Raw genomic sequence first — 24825 nt, 5'->3', positions numbered from 1 at the left:
CGCAGTGTGCCACTCACAATTTCACGTTTCCATAAATATGTAATTTTCGTGAAATAACTTACAATGCTGTCGACTACGCTTGCTGCTGTTCAAAGGCTTCTGTAAATATAGTATATAGATATCCATAATTTACTCATGCACTGCTGCTCGACAATGAAAATACGTGCAGAAAGTATTTGATTGAAAGTCGACTATTATAATGTAATAACTGGTAGTAATAGTTAAAGCTTATTCAATTGAGTCCATTTTAGCCCGATGCTATACTATCAGACTATGAATGATGAAAAATGTACAGTGTGTAATGTAATGACATGGCGGAACAGGCACATCATCCAGTGTGAAAGCGCAGTCGCGGCTGTCGCGTCTGTGGCTGCTTCCGATTTCGCGAATTAGGTTTCGTCGGCTTCCACGGTCGGGAGCCCACACACGGTTCACGCGATGGTTAAGTCACTTTTACATCTTTGTGACTAATAATGCCAGAGACGCGCGAATTCCGGACAGACGCTTACAATTCGGCAGACGGTGTGAAAAGCTTTCGCTGCCTTCACGTCACATTGGGGGAAGCAAACGAACAAGCGGGACAATTGCAGCTGGAACGCCGTTTGTCCCGCTCTAATCATCAAGCTTCTGGGCTCGATGGCTTTTCCAGAAGGATGTGGTACTTGCTGGCGAGGCAGCTGCTTTAAATAAAGTGACAATTTTTAATGGGGTTTCAAACCTCAGCATCATCGCCTGCTGCCAACTCCTCGGCGATGACATACATCTGATCTGCGTGTTTTTCCAATCCAACCGGACGCACAGGAAGCCGGTAAGAGGAAGCGCTTTATATAGAGTGACTTGGTGCACACTTTTAGGAGAGCATCTGCGCCGAATGCGACGTCGCTGGACGCACTTTTATTAGCGGGGACAGCTGCAGTGGACACACCAGAGAGGCGCGAACGCAATTACAGTCCGATTTGCTTCCTTTTTCGGTGGGGAACATCCAATTTGGCAGCAATTTTAGCAGGTCGGCGGCTGCTAAGTGATCATAATGAGCGTCTTAATGTTTTCGCGCAGAGCCGAGCGCCCCTCTGCGGTTTTATCCCCTTGACAGTTTGATCACCGGCCCAATCGTCTAGCGGGGAAACTGTCATCCGAACACTTTATGTGATCATTTACATGAGGCGCCATTACGCTGCCAATGGAGATGAGCAGTAAGCAGCAGCAACAGCTATTTTTCCCACTCCTTTTTCCTTTCGGCTTGTCCCGTTAGGGGTCGCCACAGCGTGTCATCTTTTTCCATCTAAGCCTATCTCCTGCATCTTCCTCTCTCACACCAAGTGTCATCATGTCTTCCCTGACAACATCCATCAACCTTCTCTTTGGTCTTCATCTCGCGCTTTTGCCTGGCAGCTCCATCCTCAGCACCCTTCTACCAATATACCGTAATTCCCGGCCGACAGAGCGCAGCTGGTTACAAGCCTCACTGAGTACATTTGTAAAGGAAATACAATTTCCCACATCTATATATATATACACACGCCACAGCTGTGTAAAAGCTGCAAGTACCCACATTGAAACATGAGATATTTACAAAGAAAGACGGTACACGTTACCGCTGACGCTGCGCTAACGTTAACAGGGCCGGTTAAAATAAAACTTATTGGTAAATATCACTGAGACACGCCAGTAACACAGCAGCAAGACGCTAGCACAGCGCTAACAGGGCCGGTAAAAATCACTTCCTCGGCACATGCATTCCACCGTTCTCATTCTTCCCTTTTCTGCTCGAGTGCCACCTTGCGGCTGTTAGGAAAAAATGCACAAATTTGGTCATTTAGTCAAAATACAGTTTTTACGGAAAGCTTTCAGACCCTCTTAAATGAGTCACTCTTTGTTGTAGCCCTTTTTTCAAAGTTAAAGTTCATTGTTTTCTCATTAATGTACACCCAGCACCCCATATTGACAGGAAAAAAAAATTTTGCAGTTTTTTTTAAAGAAAAATTCCTTAATCCTTAAGTATTGAGACCCTTTGCTCTGTCCATTTTTACACCTTCGCTGGAGTCGAGCTGTGCTCGCTTATATTGATTGGACCTGATTCCCGTGACCCTTGTTAGGATAAGCAACTTGGAAAATGGATGGATTTTTTTCCCCCTGTCTATATGGGTTGCTATGTGTACATTCATGTGGGGGCAAAAAAATTAACAAATGATTTTAGCAAAGGGCCGCAATATATTAAAAAAAAGTGGAAAATTTAATGAGGTCTTAATACTTTTCGTAACCCAATGTATTTTTCGAATTATGTATTTTTACAGTTTTGTGTAGAATATTTTGTATTGTTTTCTGACATTTTTCATCCAATATTTGCTTAAAAAAAGTACTTATTAAAAAAAAAAAAAAAAAAAAAATCACCCTTCTGCTGTTGTTGTCCTCCCCAGGTCACGACCCACACCTGACGGCTACCTCCGCTCCACAATGACAAAAGTGATGACTCCCACCCACCCCCTCCCCACCACAAATCTAAAAAAATTAAAAAAAATCTACCAATGTCAAATCTTTGCAATGCGACACACATAAATTTGATAAAGAACAGGAGCTGCTCCATGCATTGACACAATGACACACTAAACATAGCCAGCATTGGCCATTGGTGTGTGTGTGTGTGTGTGTGTGTGTGTGTGTGTGTGTGTGTGTGTGTGTGTGTGTGTGGTGATTACACAAACAGGCTCTTTGTGCCCCGCGGCCTTGATGAAGCTAGAGAAGCACAAAAAAAAAAGTTGTTTTTGACCTCGCAGATGGAAAATAAATACACCCTCCCGCTGCTGAGGGGAACGAGCGCGATTATTTATGTGAAAACTAAATAGTGAAACCTTATCTGAGCGAGTGGTCCCAGAACGCTGACTCCAATACATCTCACCGACAGAGTTTCGCATGTAAAGGAAATGGGCTTGTTGAGGAAGGATTTTTAGGGGGGAAAACAATCTTCTTTTGCCCAATACTTTAATTATATGGTCTTGCTTTGATGTGGATGGAAATTAATAGTTACATCTGTATGGAAATTTGAAGGCAGATTATTCAGGTTTTAATTAGGCTTCCTCTTCAGCCTCAAAAGAGTCAAAACCTTAAATTACTGCTATAATATTGACTCAGTATATATTAGGGAGGGGGAAAAAAAGTGATGATGATGGGAAGAATAAACACAAGAGATGAACAATACTGCCCCCTAATGGCGACATTAGTGGGACAATGCCAATGAAGATGAGCAGTAGGTGGCGCCACATTTTGACAGACACTTTATCATTGTATTTTTGTCCCATTTCTTTTTTGTACAATTGTTTTTTATATGTTCGACTAGTTAACTTTTTTTTTTTACTATTGTGAAGTGAAGCTTTAATATCTTAAATATATTTGCGATTTTTTTTTTTTAGCGAAGGGGTAAAATAATAATAATAATTTCTTTTTCACCCAATAGTAACCATGATTTAGGACATCCTGAGTCCCAAACCAACTAGCTTAATTTTCAAATTGACTATTCACATTTTTCAAAATCTCCTTGCAACTTCCTACCTTTGATGACCTTTGTCATAAATGTAAATCACGAGATTGCATTCGAGCCACGTAGCATACAGAGTATTGATTCTTTTCCAGCATAACTTATTGAATTAATAAACAGGAAAAAAATAATAATAAGATGCCTTACTACAATGTAGAGCCAACGTTGGAAGTGCACCGCTGTTGAACCTGTCAAGAGGGAAACAAACATCTGACTTTGCCACATGCAATATTTTTTTATGATAAATGTATACATGTTGACATGTTGACTTTTACCTTTATCCCCTGAAGCGCACTTGAGTTGAATGCCGTGCTGTGGTGACTCAGTGGCTGCAACGAAGTACACGTCAGGTTTGCTTTGATAGAAGAAAACAAAACAACAACAATAATCACACTGTGCTTAGATAGATGGTTGGAAAATGGATTGGAAAAGCGAAATACTGCAACATAACTAACAGCAATACCGCATAATACTCCAGTAAGATTCATGTGGTTCACCTGACCAATTAATTTGTTACGAAAGCATATGCACCTCTATAATTCCACAAATTGAAGTTGTGAAGCAATAGTTATCATATGATTATTACCCAGTTGACGGTTTGAACTTTTTTTTTTTTTTTTAAACAATGAGGACCCCATAAACTACCCACAGTGCCTGTTAGAATTTTACTAGGAACGCATAAACTTTTTATTACTTTATATGACCCACTTTAAAATAAGACACATGATGTGAATACTAAACATGCAGTGATGAAGCTACAATACCGAGTAGAGCAATAATTTAATCATGTCCAAACACAGAAGTGCAAAATTCTCAAAAACAGAGAACATCAAAATAGCCAATGACTGAAAATACCCTGCTAATGAATTCCTTGTACTGTACTGCGATTTTCCATGATGAGAAATTTCTCAGTGTTCGACCTTAACAGAATATGAATATATATAATTTTACATGTGCATCATTTGAGGTACTTTACTAACCTGAAACCCACAAATGGAATAAAGTCAACAAAGGCATTTAGCATTAGCCAGTTAATGGATAACATAGATATGAATTTGTAAATATGACGCGCCCCTTTTGAGCTACATGGCAACAACACCGCTAAGCTAGGAGGGTCAAGGTCTTTTGTGCATCCGATGTTGGTGGACCACAAGTAAACCAACTGAAAGGGACTGTTCATAGATAAAAAAATGTAATAATAATAAATGACAAAAAAGTATTTGGTTTTAAAATATATGGTATTTCAATGTTATATATTTCATGTAATAAAATTAAACAGAGTGGGCTGAATGCTTCCCATTTTGCCTTGTGAACCTAAAACTTTTTTGTTCTTTTTAAATCTACTTTCTTTTCTTCTTTTTTTTTTTCAAAATTCCTCTCACAATATTAGTTATGTATTTTTTTTAACATGATCCCATCCAATTAAATTGACATTTGGCCATTATCTACTTTGTAAATTATGACCTGCTCCCCCTTCATTATTTTATCATCTGCATGACATTTCGACACGTCGTTATCTATGTGCACCCTAGCGGCCGCGATATTGGACTGAACGGTGCGGAATGCGTTAATAATCTCCCCGGGCGTCGTGCGGCGTTTCAAGCCCCGTTGCGCCTGGTATCGATCCCAACGGTGTCGGGAATTTATTGTTATCGAAGCTATTAAGCGTCCAGCGGAGCGTACACTCATGCAGTAGTTCGGGTCGTACATCTTTCATTTCGCTAGAATAATAACGATAAACCCCTTCAAGACACGGAATGAAAAAATAAACAACGGGTTAGTCACCTTACAGCCGACGGACATACATTATACAACAATGCTTACGAAATGCACTGAAGAAAAATGTAAACTGCTGTGGTGAACATTCCTGCAGTCAGCGTGCCATTTGCACCCCCCCCCCCCCCCACAGAACTTGTGACATCTGCGCCATTATACGGTGTGATGAAACTGCACATTTCAGAGCCGGCTTCATTGCGGACAGCCTAAATGCACACCTGTGCAATAATCGTGATGTCCGGGATTGCGAGAGCGTGTCTAAGGGATGAAGAGTAATGGTTGAGAAAAACGCCAAAACCATAAACTGTTCATTTTTAATGTAAACAGATAATTGATGGGCCACCATCTAAGTCAAGGGTGCCCAGACTTTTTTATCCCAAGATCTACTTCTCAAGCATCCAGCCTTTCGCGATCGACGGGGGGGGGGGGGCGGGGGGGTTTAAAATGGGGGAACTAAAATGCAAAACATATTTATTTTAAACAATATCGAGGATTTCCTTATGTGTAAATGTATGTTTGTGTGCCTTTCAGAACCGCATGAGCCAATGTTACACAACATGATTAACTGCAAACATTTTTTGTAACTACTGATGTCTTTTTTTTTTTTTTCTCTGCACGCCGTCGCCATCGACCGAAACTGCCTTGTGATCGACGCATTGAGCACCAGCACCCCTGATCAAAGTCATTGGTTCCCAAACTTTTTTGGGGAGATTAAATTCTTTTTTGACACACACAGCATTTTTCTGAAAATACACATAGGCTTAGCTTGCAATAATCAATAAACCGAAACTGGGGCGCACCCCCCAGTTTGAATACCATTGGTCTAAGTAGAAAGAAGCTACAGTTTACCGTCCATCTTTTCATTGTTACAGGCGGACATTTTTGTGAATTTGCCGACAAGGATTTAAGGCTGCGCGTCAGCTGACGTTAGCTTTTGGGGCGTTTCCTCACGTTGTGCATCGTGTATATCAAGCAGCGCGATGTTTTCATCTGTCACAACCTGGTTTCATCTCCAGCTGCAAAGTTATCTTTACACTGCTGTCAGTTTTCCAAATAATACAAATTCACGCGCAAACACCCTTTAAATGTCACCATCCAACTACTTTCTAATTACCATAGCGCGGTGCTAATTGGAGCACTTGTGGCAGTCTCGCCGTGCGCCACAAACATCGCATCCACTCCAGTGTTCTCTCTGAAGGAGGCCGACGTACTTGAACGGTTACGCAGATGCATCCTCGCAAATTGCGTCCGTCTCCAGTCATATACCGTACCCCTCATGTTTAGGCGTTGAACCGCGAGCCATCCAAGATGGATTGATCATGGAGTGGGCTACATAATAGTGCTTCTCTTTATTTGTCAAATCGAAAACCCGTAGGGATTTTTTTTTTTTTTTTTTGCTCCCCCCCCAAGCGAGATGCACAAGGCAGTAATTACAGAGAAACATTTGTAGGGATTGATGCAGCTTTCAGGAGAACAGAACAAAGCTTTGATATCCAAGAACTATAATGGCAATTTTTATATATAATGGCATTTTGGTTGGGTACATACAGTACCAGGAAAATTAAAGTTACTATACCGCCTTGTCTCTAGCCATAATCTTTTCCTTTGTGTTACTAATGAATGACTGATTTGGAAGGGTAGAAGGGATGGCGGGGAGGGGTGCAATTAAGTTATTTAATTCTTGAACAGCTTATGTACAACTCCACTGCAACATGCTGCCAGTTTTATGCCTTGAGTTGATCTTGTTACACTTTTTCTGGACCAATCAGTATGAATAAGAGATATGACTGGCACGATTCCTAACTTTGAACTGGAAACACTCCTTAAAGTGCCACGGTCATGAAATGCAGGATTTTTAGTATGTTATTAATGAACAAAAATGGCAGCCGGAATGGACCCATCCATTTTTTTCCCCACCACAAAACATGATTTTGACGTATATGGCTTTTTGTAACTTCCGCCATGAAAATCCTCCCCGTTTTTGAGAAGAAGCAGGAAGTGATGTACAGGGCAGTAGCGCGCTCAGGCTGGCTTGTCTGTGTTCTATTAGTTTTACCTGCGCTAAGGTAACTCTTTGTTTGTTAGCCAAAATGCCAGATCGTTGAATTGCTGGATATCATTCGAACACTCAGAAGGATGGATTTACCCTTCATAAGTTTCCAGGAGACTCGGTTTTTCATGGAAAATGGATTGCACAGGTGCAAAGGACGAGAGCTTCGTGGGTTCCAAATGACAGGTAGGTGTGAAGCTACTAAAAAAAATAATACTTCGGGGGGAACGTAATCCGTAAATCGGGGTGCTAAATGTGTCGATGTGCCACCCTGGCTGAAGCTGTGATCGGCAGACCCGCCGCAGAGGTGGATCGGACAGGGAGGCAGTTTTGCCGTGATCCGCATATCATCTAAATATGGCTCGAAACGATAGGATTATATTACCCCGGTCACTTCACTCGGTTGTGAGATGTTCTCTTCTTCGAAAAGAGCTTCCGTGTCAGAAGGGGTGTCGGAAAAATCCAAATACCTCTGTTCTTTGTCGCCCATAGTAGGTGGCACAGCGTGTTTTCATTGGCAAATGTCCCAGTGTGATGTCACGGACAGAAGATGCAGCCAATATGGCTACCACTTGAATGTCGAATGAGACTTCCTCAACTTTGCGCGTGGATGACGCGCTCTCCGCTCATATTTATTTTTTCGTATAGACATTGAAGTGAATAATGTTATATGTATTTTTCATTACAATATCTATAGGCATGACACTTGCCCTTTAAATTTTGACACCCTTTGCACAGTTGCCACAGATTGGACTATCACGAATGGACATGATAGAAGACTCTGCATCCTTGCACAACTGTGAGTTTGATAATGAAAAAAAAAAAAAAAAAAAAAAAAGATGTACTCAAAGATGTATGTCATACGGCGCCAACGACCGGAGACAAATTCCTTGTGTGTTGTTACATAATTGGCTAATAAAGTTGATTTGGATTCTCATTGTGAAGCCAAAGTGGCAACATGCTGCCACTTCGCAACGTGACCTGCCGTCATCACACCCTAGCAGCGCGTGCACGCTGAAAAGGTTCAGAGACGGCGTGTTGCGCCCTGCTAAGTGCAGAATTGTAAATCTATCTGTGTGCCAGAGATGGCTTAAACCGGTGTCGGTACTTTCATCTTATAAAATTCTAATAATTACAGTTCTGACAGCTCTGGGTTGTGTCCCCCCCCCCCCCCAACCCCCCCGTTTTGCAGCTGCAGAGCGTTGGCCTGGCAACAATTTCATGGTGTACCCAGACTCCTGCCCGATGACAGCTGGGGTTCGCTCCAGCAACCTTCGTGAGGATAAGCGGCTCAGATAGAGAGAGAGATAGAGAGATAGAGAGATAGATAGATAGATAGATAGATAGATAGAAGATAGATAGATAGATAGATAGATAGATAGATAGATAGATAGATAGATAGATAGATAGATAGATAGATAGATAGATAGATAGATAGATAGATAGATAGATAGATAGATAGATAGATAGATAGATAGATTAGTAGGGGCAAATACGACGAGTTTCAAAGAAAGAAAAGCTGAGTGCTTTGATCGTTTTGCATACTTTTTCAGTCGTCTGCGCTTTGTTTCTATCGCCAGAGAGATAGGGTGTCTTTTTTTTTTTTTTAATTTTACATACCTAACAGGACATCAGTTGAACATCAGTATAACCATGAGTTGAAAAGCGCTTTTAAAAAGGTCAACATGTTTGAGAAAAGGTTGTCGCGGCATCGAAAAGGGCTTCGCAGAATGAGATTGTGACATCGACAGCCATTGTTCCGGTCTGACCCCCGTACCTCCAAAGACTCGGTTTCTGTCGTTATGGCAACAGGTACAGGAGTTAAAAAAGAAAGAAAGAAAGAACACGTCAGTCTTGTGTCTGACCTCATGAGACGTTCAAGCGCAGAGTTGGGTAAGGTAGCTTAAAATTTCGATTAGGTCAGAGTTAAAGAAAGGAAAAAGTTTGTGGGAAATAATTACTGGAGAAAGTGTCAGTATTAAGTGGGGGGTAAAAAAAAAAAAAACTCAAATACTGACTTGTGAGGAACTTCAGATTTGTTCATTTCTCAAATATCTCATAAACGTCAAATAGACAAAAATATACTTGCAGCCAGCACGGCAAGGACCACTCATGCTTACTGGCCTGCTTGCAGGACAACATTTTGGTCTTTAGACGCTTGCAAAAGTCCCAAAAGAGACCCAACCAGCTGCTGAACAAGCATTTTCTAAATGAACCCCTTTGAAGAGAATTTAAGAGGTTGTAACCCCCCCAAGTGGAATGGGGCCCCCCGTATTGTCATAGGTCAGAACAATGGCCTGGACAGCTCAACATGAACCCGCATCTGCCGATGTGGCCGTCCAATGTCCACCTTCGAATGCTCCATTTTTCGAGATTTCAAGTGAGGCTGATTACGCACTCCCCTCTCCCCTGCGTATCCTCTGATAGATTAGCAATTTGGTGGAGGGTAATTGTTGAGGCGGCGAAATTATCGCGCTCTGGCAAGACAGGACCACCGCAGGGACTAGACTCAGGTGTCATTATATCTTAAACTAGTGTACAACCTCAGTTGAAAAAAATAAAAATAAAAAATAAGCCTAAGACAAAATTTTACTGATTAATGCCTAACACAACTCAACGACAAAAGACAAAACAATTTAGCGCCACAAGGTAGGAAAAGCAGAACCCCGTTGTTTATCCAAAACAATCTGGGCATTCTTCCTAATGGACTAGATGTCGGCAATCCGCTTTATCCTGAACGCCACGTGAGCAAATACAGAAAACAGGACAGCTGACGTCCTGTGCATGTTACGCTAACAAAAAACATGCCTACGATTTGATTACATGATGTTTGGGACTGAACTTGCAAAACTGTTTTCTTTATGACTGGTATCGTCCAACAAAAGTATAGAAAAGTATATGTAAAAAATGAAAGAAGCTTAAGCATTGAATCTTGTCATCGTTGTTGCGGATCTGGTTACATCTTTTATTTAAAAAAAAAAAAAAAAAAGACATTGTAAATGTTTCAAGTCCCTACGGTTACTTTGTCACTGCCCCATTCGAACCGTGAGGAAGTGCTTTGACCCGTTTTACCAGCAGAATGTTGCGCATGTACCAGATTCCTGAAGGAAGAGGCAGATAAGCGAGAAATCATACAGAACCTTTTCATATTCCCCGTCTGAAACCAATATTCCTGCACTCCAGGAGGAGAAAAAGAAACCCACAGTACACTATTTGTATTTGTAGGCTCTGCTTAGCTAATTGTCTCCTAAATCAGCTCAACCTCAGAGAGAGTAACCTATTTAGTGGCAACTTGACAAATATGAAATACAACTGGAATTTGCATTCATATCCTGTGGTTGAATTGCTGGTTTGTTTCCACGGAGCGCTGCAATTTTGGAAGGCGGAATATACCCTCAACCCGTCGCAGGGCACACGGACACTGACCACAGTCGCATTCACAATCACACCTCGGGGCAATTTAGAGTGTCCAATTAATGTTGCATGTTTTTGGGATGTGGGAGGAAACCCGAGTGCCTGGAGAAAAGCCACGCAGGCACGGCGGGGAGAACATGCAAACTCCACACAGGCGGGGCTGGGATTTGAACCCCTGGTCCTCAGAACTGCGAGGCCAACGCGTTTCAGCTGCTACACCGACACCGTGCTGCTAGCTTTCTGCCATCTTTTATGTATACAAGTCCTCTTTTGAAAATGTCGTTTCTGAGTGAATCCTGTGATTGCTCATACTCCTTGAACCAAAACATATCGCACAAGCAATAATAAAAACCTGGAAGTAAAACAATATAAAGTTGTGTGGCGTGCATAACTGTTGATCTGAAAAGTTAATCGAGTAAACGTAACAGAGGAAATATAGGATGGTACTACCCTCTTTTATTCAAACCTTTCTGCGCTCTTAAATCACAAATCAGGTCTGTAATGAATATATTTCCCGATTTCTTTGCGCCGAGTGGCTCTTATTGCATAGCGGTGTGTCGCCTCGATCCTCAGCGTTAATTAAACACGCTATTTGTTTATCATTAAATAGGTATGCCAAGAAAGGGAGTTGAAGTGGGATGCGGTGGGCAAATCACCATGAGTCTGCCGAGACAAGTGGCAATAATACAAAAACATAAACTCAAGAGTAGCATGCCCATCTGTTTGATCCCATCTGAATGGCTGTTGACCGATGACGTTAGAATAGACGAGACTAGACTGGATCAGGGAATTCTGAAGAGACAATGTTGCACAGTTTTTATTATATCCCGTTTATGTGTAGTAAAACTGGGGTGTCGTCATTACTCATTTGTACCGAAGGGGACTGAGGATACATCCCTGAGTTGTCTCCAAATTCAGGGTATGTGTGGAGGAGAAGTTGTTTCTCATCCTGACATTTTGAGGTCTGTTACTGTGGAGGCCCAGTATCCAGGTCACCAATGAGCTAATGATACCCGGGTTACTCAGCTCCGTGACCAGTTTATGCTTTATTATTATTTCTTATTTGTATTTATGTAGCGCTGAAATCCACAGACAGCGTGACAATTGTGTGCAGTGCTGTATTAAGTCGGTCTTCTGTTAATCTGTTTGTCAGAAATGCAAACTTCTAGATTGGTAAAGCGACAGGAGATAGTTGTTCGAGCTGTGTTCCTTGAGCAATTTTTTTTTTTTCAACTTATTTTCATGTGAGATGAATGGTGGCCAATTGGTTAGTACATCTGCCTCACAGTTCTGAGCCCCTGGGTTCAAATCCGGCCTCGTCTATGTGGAGTATGAACCGTATTTGTTGAAATGTGACCCGCAATTAGCTGCCAACCAGTTCTGGATAATTGGGATAATCTTCAAGTTTAGAATCTAATTTTTAAAAACTACCAAACTAACATAAGAGTAAATATCAATGAAATACTCATCAACAGCACAGGAATGGAAGAGCCGCATGAGAGTTGTGAGTCGAGTTGACCGCCGGGTTAGTTTGGGAGTTAGGGAATTAGGTTCACCGCTTAGCTATCGGACTCCAGCCGGGCTGGTTTCCTGGCGGTATGCCGGCTACTGGTGCACAATGGTAAAAAGCCATTTGTCCCTGCAGCCTGCGAATAGGGCCCCCTTCTGCTTTGCTGAAGGTTTCCATTACTCCAGACAATTTGTTTCAGTAAAAGTAGAAAGAAATTTTGCTTGTGTCCGCTTGCCCGTGAAAAACATATACAAACGACATAATTTGGGTCATTTCCCTTGGATCCCGGAAAGCAAATGGCTCCAAAGCTCACCTCCAATAATCTAGCGAGGAAGATTCAACAGGTTAATGAGCTTGACGCGGCTCTCGAGAACCTTCCTCTTCACTTACAGCCCAAATTGCCTCAAGCCCCCCTCCGCCCCCCCAATAAATGTCAAGACCGATGTCAGCTCGATTTCTACCTTGAGCTTCACATCTATACAAGGTAATCATCACCTTCCTCCTTCCCCACTCTGAACTCATTGTGACCCAAAGGGTGCTAAAAATTCCATCCGGTATTTCATAAATCTGAGACGGTGATGAACGGCTTTCAAAACGTTTTTATCTCCTTCGCAATTGCTTGTTTTTCACCCTTAAGCCATGATCTTAATTTTAAAAGGTGGTTGCACCTTTAACTGTCACTGCCGACTCAAATTTGAAAAGGAGAAATTCTGTGCTACTCGTGATTTAGATAATCCATGCGATAACACGTGGCTGCTCCAATATTTTTGGACGACAGTGCAGTTGCTTTTGTCCATATCTGGCCGAATGTCAAATACAAAGAAAAAAAAAAAAATCACTTTCCCATGAAACAAGCCATGCAAACCGGTGCGCACCAATGGACGCGAGCTTCCATGATTAACAAATAAGACGACACTCGCTGCCTTGAAGCCGTTAAAATTTCTCAAAAAAAAAAAAAAAAATAAGAAAAGCGCATGACAAAAGGCTTTCCAAGCATAACGCAGATAAGTCATGTGAATTATATTTGCGGGTCACGCACATTGTATCTACAGTGCAGCAGCTCAGCTACTTTGTTATGATCAGTGAAATGAAACGGGAGCCTGAGAGATCGTGTATTTCTCTGACGCTGGGATGTCTTCCTCATCCTCGAGGGGCTTGGTCTCATCTCTCTGCATTAGAAGGGGGGAGGATGGAGAGGTGGGTGGGGGTGGGGTGGGGGGTCTTTCCATAGCGCTAACGCCTAGGGCCTTAAGACCAGAGTCTTATGTTTTCAATCAAACGGTTTATGAGAGAATACTAGTATTGTATTGTATTCCTGGGCATCTTTCTGCACTCGTCATTTGATGGGATTAGCCAAACGAATGCCAGTAGAGTTGATGTTGTAGGCGTTGGCTGTACAGGGACATGAAGTGAACATTTCGGATTACAATTATTATATGGATATTGCTAAAAAAAAAATAATAATAATAATAGTAATGAAATTTTCCGCACATCCAAATGGTTTAAAAATCTCATACCGAGATTATAGTTACCAAAATTTGACAGCGAGAGAGAGAAGAGAAGCTCAGGAATACATTCCTCAAAACGTGTTTAAATATTTAAAGGGGAGTTCCGGTGGTTTGCATAAACAATGTATCCAATAAGTCATGTAAGATGTACTCAATCTCGACAATGTGATGTTAAATCCTCTCTCATTTAATAGTGTTTGGCGAAGATTTTTGAAATCAACAATTACAAATTTTCAGGGGTGCTGACGTTTTCGCGAGTCACATGACCAACGTGGCCGTACGTGACGTGTTGCGTGCAGTTCCAAACGCTCGATTACATGGGACGCCATTACGCTCGGCGCTGATTTATCAGATTTATCCTCATCTGATGAAGAAATCGCAGTATCGGTTGATTGGGAAGACGGTGACTCGCGAAAATGGCAACGCCTCTGGAAATTCGTAATTGTCAATTAAAAATTCTCTCAAAACATTATTAAATGAAAGGATTTAACATCATATTGGCAAGATAGAGTACATGTTACATGACCAATTGGATACATTGTTAATACAAAACCAACGGAATCACCATTTATGCGCATGTGTGTGTTTTTTTCAAATCTATTTAAAGTTATGTGATCCGTTTGCGTCACTGTGTAAAGAATGTTCTGCCCGTGTCAGTTATGTCATTCCCATTTTCCTCATTGGCCGGCAGTTGCTCCTCATACCAAATCACTTCATTATTCATCCATCCATCCATTTCCTAGACCGCTTATCCTCAGGGGTTTCCGCTCATCTAATCGTGAGGCACATGCAGAGAAATAAAGAGCTCCAACGCTATGTTCTAAAAGTCTGCCGTGTCACGCCGTTGGCATCCGCTCGGGTACCGAAGAAACGTACGCGCTCGTCAAGTTTGCAATTACTGGGCCGTGGGGTTCCAGTGGGATTCCTCCGCGACAGCTTTTTTTTTTTTTTTTTTTTTTTGATTTGTCAAAACCTCCAACATCCAATTCCCATGCACCGAGTTAAATCATACAAAATATAGCTTTTATTCAGTGGGCGGCTTGCTCGAAATTATTAGAGCGATCGCTCTACTTTCTATAACTCGGTAATACGTTTGTTTGTCTTCCACAAACATCCACTTCAATCATTTTAAATTTCATTTCACGGTTGCTGATATTCCCCAAATGTTTCATAGTGAAAACCATTCCTGTTTTTTTTTTTGTTTTTTTTTTAATACAATGGTCTCTCCCATTTTTACACCAGTTGGCAACAGTGCGTGTAATTTATGAGCATGAGTAAACGTGCAATTTAATGATTTGGCATCTGAGTAAAAGTTGAGAATCTCACTCCATTCCTCCCACTCTAATTTGTGCAATCTTTGGACATGTTCAGAACATGGAAGTCTTTGATTGACCAGACCGCATCCGTAGATCAGGCCCGTAGTGCTGTCATTACTGTAAGTAGCACTGCTCAGTCATTAGACCCAACTTCTTACATCATTTGTTCTAATCATATTTTTAATTTCAAAGTAATGGACATTTTGTTAGTGGACTGGTCAATCCATTGATTGAGGGGGCTGGATATTCCTCTTAATTTCATTTCACACATCAATTGCTCCGCTATTTGCCAAATTGCATGCTAAATTACGCGGCACGGTGGTTCAGCTGGTAAATCGTTGGCCTCACAGTTCTGAAGTCCGGGTTCAATCCCTTACCCGCCTGTGTGGAGTTTGCATGTTCTCCCCGTGCCTGCGTGAGTTTTCTCCGACCACTCGGTTTCCTCCCACATCCCAAAAAATAATGCAGCATTAATTGAACACTCTAAATTGCCCGTAGGAGCGATTGTGTGTGCGCGGCTGTTTGTCTCGAAGTGACCTGCGATTGATTGGCAACCGGTTCAGGTTGTACCCCGCCTGCTGGCCGTTAACAGCTGGGATTGGCTCCAGCACTCCCTGCGACCCTTGTGAGGATAAGCGCCAAAGACAATGGATGGATGGACATGCTAAATTATAACAATAAATACTGGGAAACATTGTCATTTTGTGGGGTTAGTCAATTCGTGCATCCCATTTCTGGCACCAATTTTTACAATTTTCTACTATCGCCGCTCAGTGTGAAAGTCACGAAATGGGAACGAGAGTAAAAGCGTACCAGGAGATGCTCAAAGGCCTGTCGATAGCCGTGCGAAAAGGGAAGAGCGAACAAGCAGACGCCGTTTCGCACCAGCGAATCACAAACATAACCATAAGTAATTTTACGCAGAATTTCCGCAAAGAAAGGCAGCTTTGAGATGTGTCCCGTGTTAAAGCCATGTTAAAAAGTCAACTTTGACAGGTCTTGCTTGTGACTCCAACAGAAACGCGATCGGAGGGGCACCGACGCGCTGTCACATGGAAGTCATTTCCGAGGCTTTTACACCATGTCGCCGCTCACGTGCTACAGCAAGTGCACGTGTCACATGATCGAAAGGCGGGTGGGGGATTAAAAGGCATTGGCATTCCATTGGGAAACAAAACAAAACAAAAAAAGTGACACGCAAATGACTCTTCACATAATCAACAAAGGAGGCTTTTGTTATAGACAACAGCAAATTTGAACACAATGACGCGAGGTCGCAGCGCGGTAGAAGCCAAGTCTTCCGAGTGGAGGTGTTGCGACTTCAAACTGGCAACTCACGGTTCGGGTAATTATTGCAACGCAGCCTTTCCACTCTATGAGTGTGTGTGTTCCATTTTGACACGATTGAAGCTAGTTTGACATTTTTTTTTTTTTTTAAAATCCCACTTCTGCACACTTCTGTAGAAATGTCTATTTTACTCGAATACAAATACAGCGGTGCTTTGACTTGGTGAACAATCTTCATAAAAAAGAAAAAAAAAGAGACGCTTCAAGCCGTTTAATACCACTCCCACTTGAGGTTTACTGTCAAACTAAAAATAAAACAAAGAAATGCACATTATGTATTTAAAACAACCGCATACTTTTGCTTTAACGTCAGATGGCTTAACGCTAACACATAATGGGAAATAGAATAGAAAGCATAGTGAATAACATCTCTGTCGTAATGTTATAACACGTTAAGAAACAAATATTTGGACACCAACTATGCAGCAACACTTATAGACAGACGATTATAACGATTCTCACATGCATGTATTCTTTATCCTCTTTGAAAAATGCAGGCTGGGAAACCCCGAGATTTGTTCTTTTGTGGAAGGTTGTCATTCCTTGGAGTATTAATGTACACTGGACCAGTTGTTTTGTACTTAAAGCCCAAGTCATCCCGATAAACATCCTAAAATAGATATTGACATGAAAAATACACATAACATTATTCACTTCAATGTCTATACAAAAAAATAAATATGAGCGGAGAGCGGGTCATCCATGCGCAAAGTTGCGGAAGTCTCATTGGACATTCAAGTGGTAGCCATATTGGCTGCATCTTCTGTCCGTGACATCACACTGGGACATTCGCCATTGAAAACACGTTGTGGCACCTACTATGAGAGACGAACACGCCCCTTCTGACACGGAACCTCTTTTCGAAGAAGAGAACATCTCACAACCGAGTGAAGTGACCGGGGCAATATTACCCTATCGTTTGAGCCGTATTTAGATGATACGCGGATCACTTCTAACTACCAACAGACTCGCAAAGAGTATGTAGGAGCCAGCCCGGCTGAAGCCGTGCCTCGTGGCTCGTCCCCCCTACTACTATGGGAAACGGAAGCTCGGCCAAAGTGATCGGCGGACACGGCGCCGATGGCCACATCGACAAATTTAGCACCTCTGACTTAAGGACGCGAAGCTCTCATCCTTTGCACCCGTGCAATCCATTTCTCACAACAAACCGAGTCTCTTGGAAACTTATGAAGGGTAAATCCATCCTCCCGAGTGTTCGAGCAATGCAACGAGCCGGCAGTTTGGTTAACACGAAGGAACAACGAGCTACCTCCCCGAAAGAAACGAGCCCGCCTGAGCGCGCTACTGCCCTGTACGTCACTTCCTGCTTCTTGTCGAAAACAAATCCCTCGAGAGGATTTTCCCGACGGGAGTTACAAAAAGCCATACACGTTAAAAACATGTTTTGTGGTGAAAAGACGCATGGGTCCATACCGGCTGCCATTTTCTCATTAATAACATACTAAAAATCATGCATTTCATGACATTGGCCCTTTAACATTTCTCTTTTCCTCTTTCCTGTTAGGGTTAACCCTCTTCAAGCCGGAATTAGAAGAAATTTTGTCTTCTCGAGCTTGTTCTAAGGACTATTCTGTTACTTTCTTGGCAATGCTGTGGCATCAAAGAAACCACGTCCTGTCGTTTCACTTTTCTAAGTGCATGTATTAAGTCGTCTGAGTCTTTTTTTTTTTTTTTTTTCCCCTCTTCGCTTGAACTTTTGATTTTTCCACTGGAGTGACATCATCGGCCCACGGTCTCCATGGTCACGCGTGCTGCGTTCAGGCTGCTGTGAGGGAGGAGGAGGACGGAGCGCCGCACAGATGGATGTGACAGCACCACGCAGCAGGCACACGTCTATCTTCTTCTTCTGCTCCGTCTTCTACCACTAACATGGATTCTTCTCCAACGCCGCCCGCGTACGACCACTACCGCTCCACGCTGTCGCCCACCATGGACATCGGCGCTGGCTTCTACCTGCTGTTTATCAGTAAGTTCATTTTTTTTTTACCGTTTGCTTTTGTGAAAGGTTTGTGACACTTGGGAACATCTTGCTGTGGCTTGTTTACCATCCTCAACTCACTCAGACTCAATCAACCAATCAACTGTTGCCCTCTTGGTGGCTTTTCCCATAATTGCCATAGAACTGAAACATCAACCGCACACGGACACCGGAGTACATTTGAATACCGATTATGAGTATTCGGAAGCACGCTGGTGGTGGTGGTGGGGCCATCATAAAAGAGTCATGGAGGTATAAAAATGAGAGCAGTGATTGGCTCCAGAGCAGTTGCTTAAAGGAGAATAAAGGACGGGGGTCTGGCGGGGATGGTAGAAAGTCATTTGAAGCTGGCGTGGTGACATCATCTATATGTAATACACTAACGACATTATATCAAAATTCATTTTAAGACTGGAAGCGGTCTGGCGTGCGCGCACGCGACGGCGTTTGCTGGAAAACTAAAGGGCAAGGTTAACTGAAAGGTTTGCGCGTGCAAAAGGGGACGCGACGTAAATTGATGCGCGATTGAGCAATTCACATCCTACTTGTACAGTACAGGTGCAAAATTTTGGTATTTGAACTTTTAGGATTCATCTCCCCTTGCACGCATTTAATTGGGTCCAATTTGCATTGGATTATATAACACTTTTTTAAAAAATTTACTGTACCATTATTTCTCTCATTTTAGCACAACGTTAATGTTCAAAGCGTGCATACTGTTACAGCGGTTTGGCGTTACATATTCCTTATCTTTCATTTTTAATGAACACAAATCAACTACGTTATTGTATCGTTTTGCTTGGACTTTCTGGTATGGCCAAGAATTATTGAAGGTGGTAATTGCTGTAAAAGGTTTGAGGACCATTGACGTCAGGCATTTGTGTCAAACTCCCAGCCCGAGGGCAACATCTGGCCCATCAGGCAATCACATCCGGCCCGCGGAACCATTCGACAAGCAGCAACGGAACTGGCCCGCACGGCAAATTATAAAAGGCCGTGACTCGATATTCGTTACATCTGTCATTTTGTTTGTACCGTTAGAGAGATTGTTACAGTATGTTTAGTGTGCATTTTGCAAGGTAAGTGTTAGCTAATCGTTCCAAAAACAAAAAGCATCTTCCTCAAATAAACCCAAATGCCTCTGACTGATGCCTGCATGAAATAAACTCACCACAACATTCACATTTCAATATTTTTTTTTAAATGCATCATTACATAGGTTTGGGCATATGCACAACTGCCAAAGACTCAATACAATTTTTTTTGAAAAAAAAACATGGATTTTTTTTTTTTTTTTTTTGCAGCTGCTTGCTCGCCAAAAATGATCACTACTGTCTTTTTTTTTTTTGCAACTTAATAAAATGTTTGTCTTCCACCAGCACTTCCAATGCTATCACGGAAAAACTGTCGGAGCTATTTAAAGCACAAAAGTCTCTCAAATACACTACGGCGGTCCAGATCTGCCGGCCAAAGCGTGACATGAGCGAGTGAACACACAATACAGCGCTTGTTATCCAAAATCTTAGCAAATCAGGCCCGAAGTGTGGCCGATCCATGGATCTCTTTACTGACGCTGTTAAGGAAATATTTTGCAAGATATTACTGGAAGAAGGGCCAATCACGAAGCGTTGGCATTTAGCCATTTTATGGGGATGCTCAATCCTTGGATCCCACTTCTGACACCAAGCACGCTGGTGATATTTTCTAAATTGCCGTGACAAACACTGGGAAGTGCAATAGCGATGACATAATACCACAAGGCTACGTTATTCAATTGCGTATTATGAAATGGATTTAACTCAATTTAGGCAATAGAACAACTTTTATTAGTTTTGGAGGACATAAAATTGAAGGATACTTCTTTGATAATGTACGAAAACAAGAAGAGGAGGGACGCAAAAATGAGAGAAATGGAAGCAATTTGAGGAGATAAAAGTCAAACAGGTCTTTGAGGGTCAGAGTTCTACCTGAACAACCGGTGTTCAAATACTTATCACACAAATAAATCGTTAAAAAAAAAAAATCATACATAGTGATTTCTGGATTTTTCTTTTTAGATGATCTCTCTCACAGTGGACATGCACCTACGATGAAAATTTCAGACCCCTCCATGATTTCTAAGTGGGCAAACGTGCAATGTAGCAGGGGGTTCGAATACTTATTTTCTTCCCTGTACACATTAAGAAGAAAAAAACATTTCTTCGCAAGAACGTTGGCGTTTTTACCAATATTGGACAGTAGGTTAAAAATGGCCGAGGCATTTATGCTATTGGGCAAATGATTAATAAATCAATAATTTGTTTCAGTGTTTCTAATTAAATGCAATTGAGTAAGCTTACATTGACTTTTAGTGTAAACTCAATCATTTAGTAAATGCATTTTTATATGAATAAAATGTCAAATATTTGCGATGAGACGTCGGTTTGATTAAGAAGTCCTAATAATTGCGAGCGTGATCTGTTGTGTGCGTCCCAGCCGTGTTCTCCATCATGGGCAACCTGCTGGTTCTGGTGATGGCCTTCAGCCGTTCCTCCCGCATGAAGCCTCCCGAGCTCCTGAGCGTCAACCTGGCGGTGACCGACCTGGGGGCGGCGGTCACCATGTACCCCCTGGCCGTGGCCTCGGCCTGGAGCCACCGCTTCCTCGGCGGGGACGCCGCCTGCCTGTACTACGGCCTGGCCGGCTTCTTCTTCGGCGTGGCCAGCATCATGAATCTCACGGTCTTGGCCATCGTGCGCTTTGTGGTGTCGATGGGCCTGCAGTCGCCCAGTAAGTAGCAATATCGCGCCGATATACACCGAACACCTGCTTTTTGGGTTTGCGTTACCACGTTTCGCATTTTATGGTGGGTCTAAAAAGTCTGCACACCCCTGTTCAAATTTAATTTACTTCCTTTCAAAACATTCTCCACCATTAATGTGGTCATTGCGTGATGTACCAACTCACTAAATAGAAAAAGTTTTCTTTTGGTCTCCTCAAAATGATGTTAAGAGATAGTCGGCATGGTTTTTCTAATGAGTTAGAAATTCGCTTGTGGGGGAAATGAGTCGATCCATCCATCCATTTTCTTACCCGCTTATCCTCACAAGGGTCGCAGGAGTGCTGGAGCCTGTCCCAGCCATCAACGGGCAGGCGGCGGGGTACACCCTGAATTGGTCGCCAGCCAATCGCAGGGCCGATGGAGACAAACAGTCGCACTCACAATCACACCTACGGGGAATTTAGAGTGTCCAATTAATGTTGCATGTTTTTTGGGGATGTGGGAGGAAACCGGAGTGCCCGGAGAAAACCCACGCAGAGACGGGGAGAACATGTGAACTCCACACAGGCACAGACGGGATTTGAACCCCTGTCCTTAGAATTGTGAGGCCAACGATCTAACCAGTTGCTCCACCGTGTATCATTTCTGATAATCAATTAACCTTAAAAACTTTGAGCTTCTCAAAAGTTAATAATAATTGTAAGCCGCGTATTGTCCTCTGACTCGACAGTTTCCTCACACCCAAGCGCCAAATAATAATTCATTAAATCCGTGATATATGTTATCTAGAGGACAAAGTGAGCTGGCGGCACGTCAAGCTTCTGTGTTCGTGGTCTTGGCTGTACGCTCTGGTCTGGGCTCTCATGCCAGTCCTGGGCTGGGGCCAATACGGTCCGGAGCCTTTCGGCCTGTCCTGCTCCCTGGCGTGGGGTCGTCTGAGGAGCGAGGACTCCTCCTTCGTGGTGGCCATGTTCTCCTTCAACCTGGCTCTGCCGGCCGCCGTCATCGTGTGCTGCTACTTCGGCATCGCCATCAAACTCTACGTCACCTACAAGAAGTCTCTGGGACACGGGCGACGCATCCCCAATGTACTCAAGATGCACCGCAGGCTGTTCACGGTCAGTATTGTCAGTTCGGAAGATTGTTTTTTTTTTTTAGCTTGCTGATACTCCCCATGAACACCTTCGACAGGGTTCTAGACCCAAGTCACTTGACATTCTGAAACCAGATATGAACTCAAACTTCAGTTTGCGACACAAAGTGGAAAATCAACCAAGCAACGGCTACTAACTGGAAAATCGTAAATTAGGGTACTTGGATCCTGTTCTGCCTGAGCCCGCGTGAAACCGCGACCACCAACATCCTGTCCTTGTCCTGTGCTTTAGATGGCGGTGCTGATCAGCCTGAGCTTCATCGTCTGCTGGTCTCCTTACAGCATCGTGAGCATGTGGTCAGCCATCGGGCCCGGCAGCTCCATCCCGCCTCAACTCAGCGTTCTGCCCTGCATGTTCGCCAAGAGCTCCACAGCTTGCAACCCCGTCATCTACTACATTTTCAGCCAGAGCTTCAAGCGGGAGGTCAAGCAAGTGATGCGCTGCCGGCCGGGATTAAACCAGTGTTGCGGCGGTGAGGACGCCGAGCGAGCCAAAGAAGGAGCGTCCCAGTCGGGTTCCAAGGGGGAAGGGGGCGCGACCACGCAGGTTTGAATTGAAACGGAAAACGGGACAAAAGGTGATGCTTGCGGCGGTTTGCGTTTCGAAGGGACAACTGGAGTGCAAGTGGATTTTTCACAACATCAAACCACTGGAGGGGAAGATTTTGGGCCGGGGCTTTAAAGACCAAATGCGACAGAAATGGACAATCGTGAAGAAATTCCACCCAACAAACTGACACTTACGCACTTGTTGACTCACTGCAACAGAAAACGGGTTCATATTGGGAAAAAATTGTTTTGAAGAAACATAACTACTGATTTTTTTTTTTTTTTTTTAGTCAACTCCATTTTGATGGAAATTGTGTTCAAAGTGAATTTGTTGATAATGTCATTTGATATTTTCTTCAGTAGAGCACAGCAATCCCCAATCATTTTTGTGCCACAGACTGGTATCACGTGAAGACAGACTTTGACAGCTCAGCATAGAAGCATAGAAAAACATCCATCAGTTTTCTGAGCCGCTTATCCTCACAAGGGTCGCACGGATGCCGGAGCCTCTCTAGGTATCTTTGGGTAGAAGGCTGAGCACACCCTGAGCTGGTCGCCAGCCAATCGCAGGGCACATCGATACAAACGGCTGCACTTACAATCACACCTAGGAGCAATTTAAAGTGTCCAGTTAATGTTGCATGTTTTTGGGATGTGGGAGGAAACCGGAGTGCCCACCCGGAAAAAACCCACGCAGGCACGAGGGAGAACATGCAAACTCCCCACAGGCGAGCCTGTGATTGAACCCTGTACCTCAGAACTGCGAGGCCGACACTTTACAGCTGATCCACCGTGCGGCCACATAAAGACATACGTTTGTAAATAAAATTCACCTTTACGCTGAATATAGTTGATGTAATTATCGGGAGTCCTGCGCATGTTTGTCTTCAACGAACTTGTCTTATATTACGTGTCGTGTAGCACAATGATTCCCAACAAGGGTGCCTTGAAAGCTCATCAGGGGTACCATGGGAAATTATCAAAAAAATAAATAATTGTTCATTACAAATATGTCATCTATTGATCCCACCAATGTATCAGCAAAAGAACAATTCAATGTTTTTCCATTGGAAACCAGACTGTAAACCTGATCCCATTCATAGAACAGAATGCTAGTTTTAAGAGTTTCCCGTTCAATTAAATAGATCCGCATTTCACACTCTTGTTGATGATCTCACTCTTCCTACTTTATGTTACATTTTTTGCTTGTGAGGATGCTGTGGATTTCTGTTATTTAAAAAGAACACCTTGGGACAATAAAGGGTGGGAAACGCTGCCAAAGCAAGCTGGAAGGCTGGAAAAAAAAAAAAAAAAAGGAAGCATTTCCCTATTACGATCCCTGACACTGTATTTGTGTATAGGCCTGTTGTATATCTTTTGCAAGTGATTGTGCGAGCGGTCTGATTTTTTTGATCAAAGTAGCATAAGAACCACATGCTACATTGACATAAATCATCAGTCAATCACTCAGCAATTTTCAGCGACAAGTCGCGATGTTCGTGCGTGTCCGTGTCATACAACTTTCGTGTGGATAAAGTTCTCGTCAGCACACAGTCACTGTCCGTGCATTTTTTGGAACTAAAAACATTTGGGCCACAGAGATAACCTTGACGCCGGGAGGAGTCGAATTTTAAGACCGCTATTCAGATTTGATTCTCACCTGGGTGAACAATTACTTGTGAAAATATTCTTGATATTTAACTCATGGATTAAATATTAAATGGGGAACAAGTTTTTAAATCAGAAGTTGAGGATAGTTAAACTGTAGTTCAGGTTTAAAAGGTCCCGAGTTACACAGAAAAAAAAAAAAAAAAATCCTTGAAATATCTTAACATTGTTACATACATATTGAAATTTTGGTACACATTTTAGCAAGGATTATAGAAGTTGACGCAAATGATTGTTTCACA

General features: G+C 42.7%; 2 protein-coding genes across 2 annotated transcripts in view; one reads left to right on the top strand and one right to left on the bottom strand.

Annotated features, from left to right (window-relative positions):
- Positions 1–24825, bottom strand: part of runx2b (RUNX family transcription factor 2b) — a 142614-nt gene that overhangs the window by 117333 nt on the left and 456 nt on the right. The window contains exons 3-4 of the mRNA XM_061811860.1: positions 3808–3887; positions 3680–3720 (exon numbers count right to left, since the gene is read on the bottom strand). The gene's annotated coding sequence lies outside the window, so the exon portion shown is untranslated. The remainder of the gene's footprint in view (positions 1–3679; positions 3721–3807; positions 3888–24825) is intronic.
- On the top strand, positions 7480–22919 carry opn8b (opsin 8, group member b). Its single transcript, XM_061813114.1, has 5 exons — positions 7480–7544; positions 18236–18440; positions 20928–21221; positions 22003–22331; positions 22599–22919. The coding sequence occupies exons 2-5, from the start codon at positions 18344–18346 to the stop codon at positions 22917–22919; spliced, it is 1041 nt and encodes a 346-aa protein (XP_061669098.1). The 5' UTR covers positions 7480–7544; positions 18236–18343.

The sequence above is a fragment of the Syngnathoides biaculeatus genome, chromosome 23 (assembly GCF_019802595.1).
Source record: "Syngnathoides biaculeatus isolate LvHL_M chromosome 23, ASM1980259v1, whole genome shotgun sequence".
Lineage (NCBI taxonomy): Eukaryota > Metazoa > Chordata > Actinopteri > Syngnathiformes > Syngnathidae > Syngnathoides > Syngnathoides biaculeatus.
This window is presented reverse-complemented; position numbering and strand designations above follow the sequence as displayed.

Coding starts and splice junctions, on each gene's coding strand:
- opn8b (XM_061813114.1), top strand. CDS start 18,344: ATGGATTCTTCTCCAACGCCGCCCGCGTACGACCACTACCGCTCCACG. Junction 18,441..20,927: donor CTTCTACCTGCTGTTTATCA/GTAAGTTCATTT, acceptor TGTGCGTCCCAG/CCGTGTTCTCCATCATGGGC. Junction 22,332..22,598: donor TGCACCGCAGGCTGTTCACG/GTCAGTATTGTC, acceptor CCTGTGCTTTAG/ATGGCGGTGCTGATCAGCCT.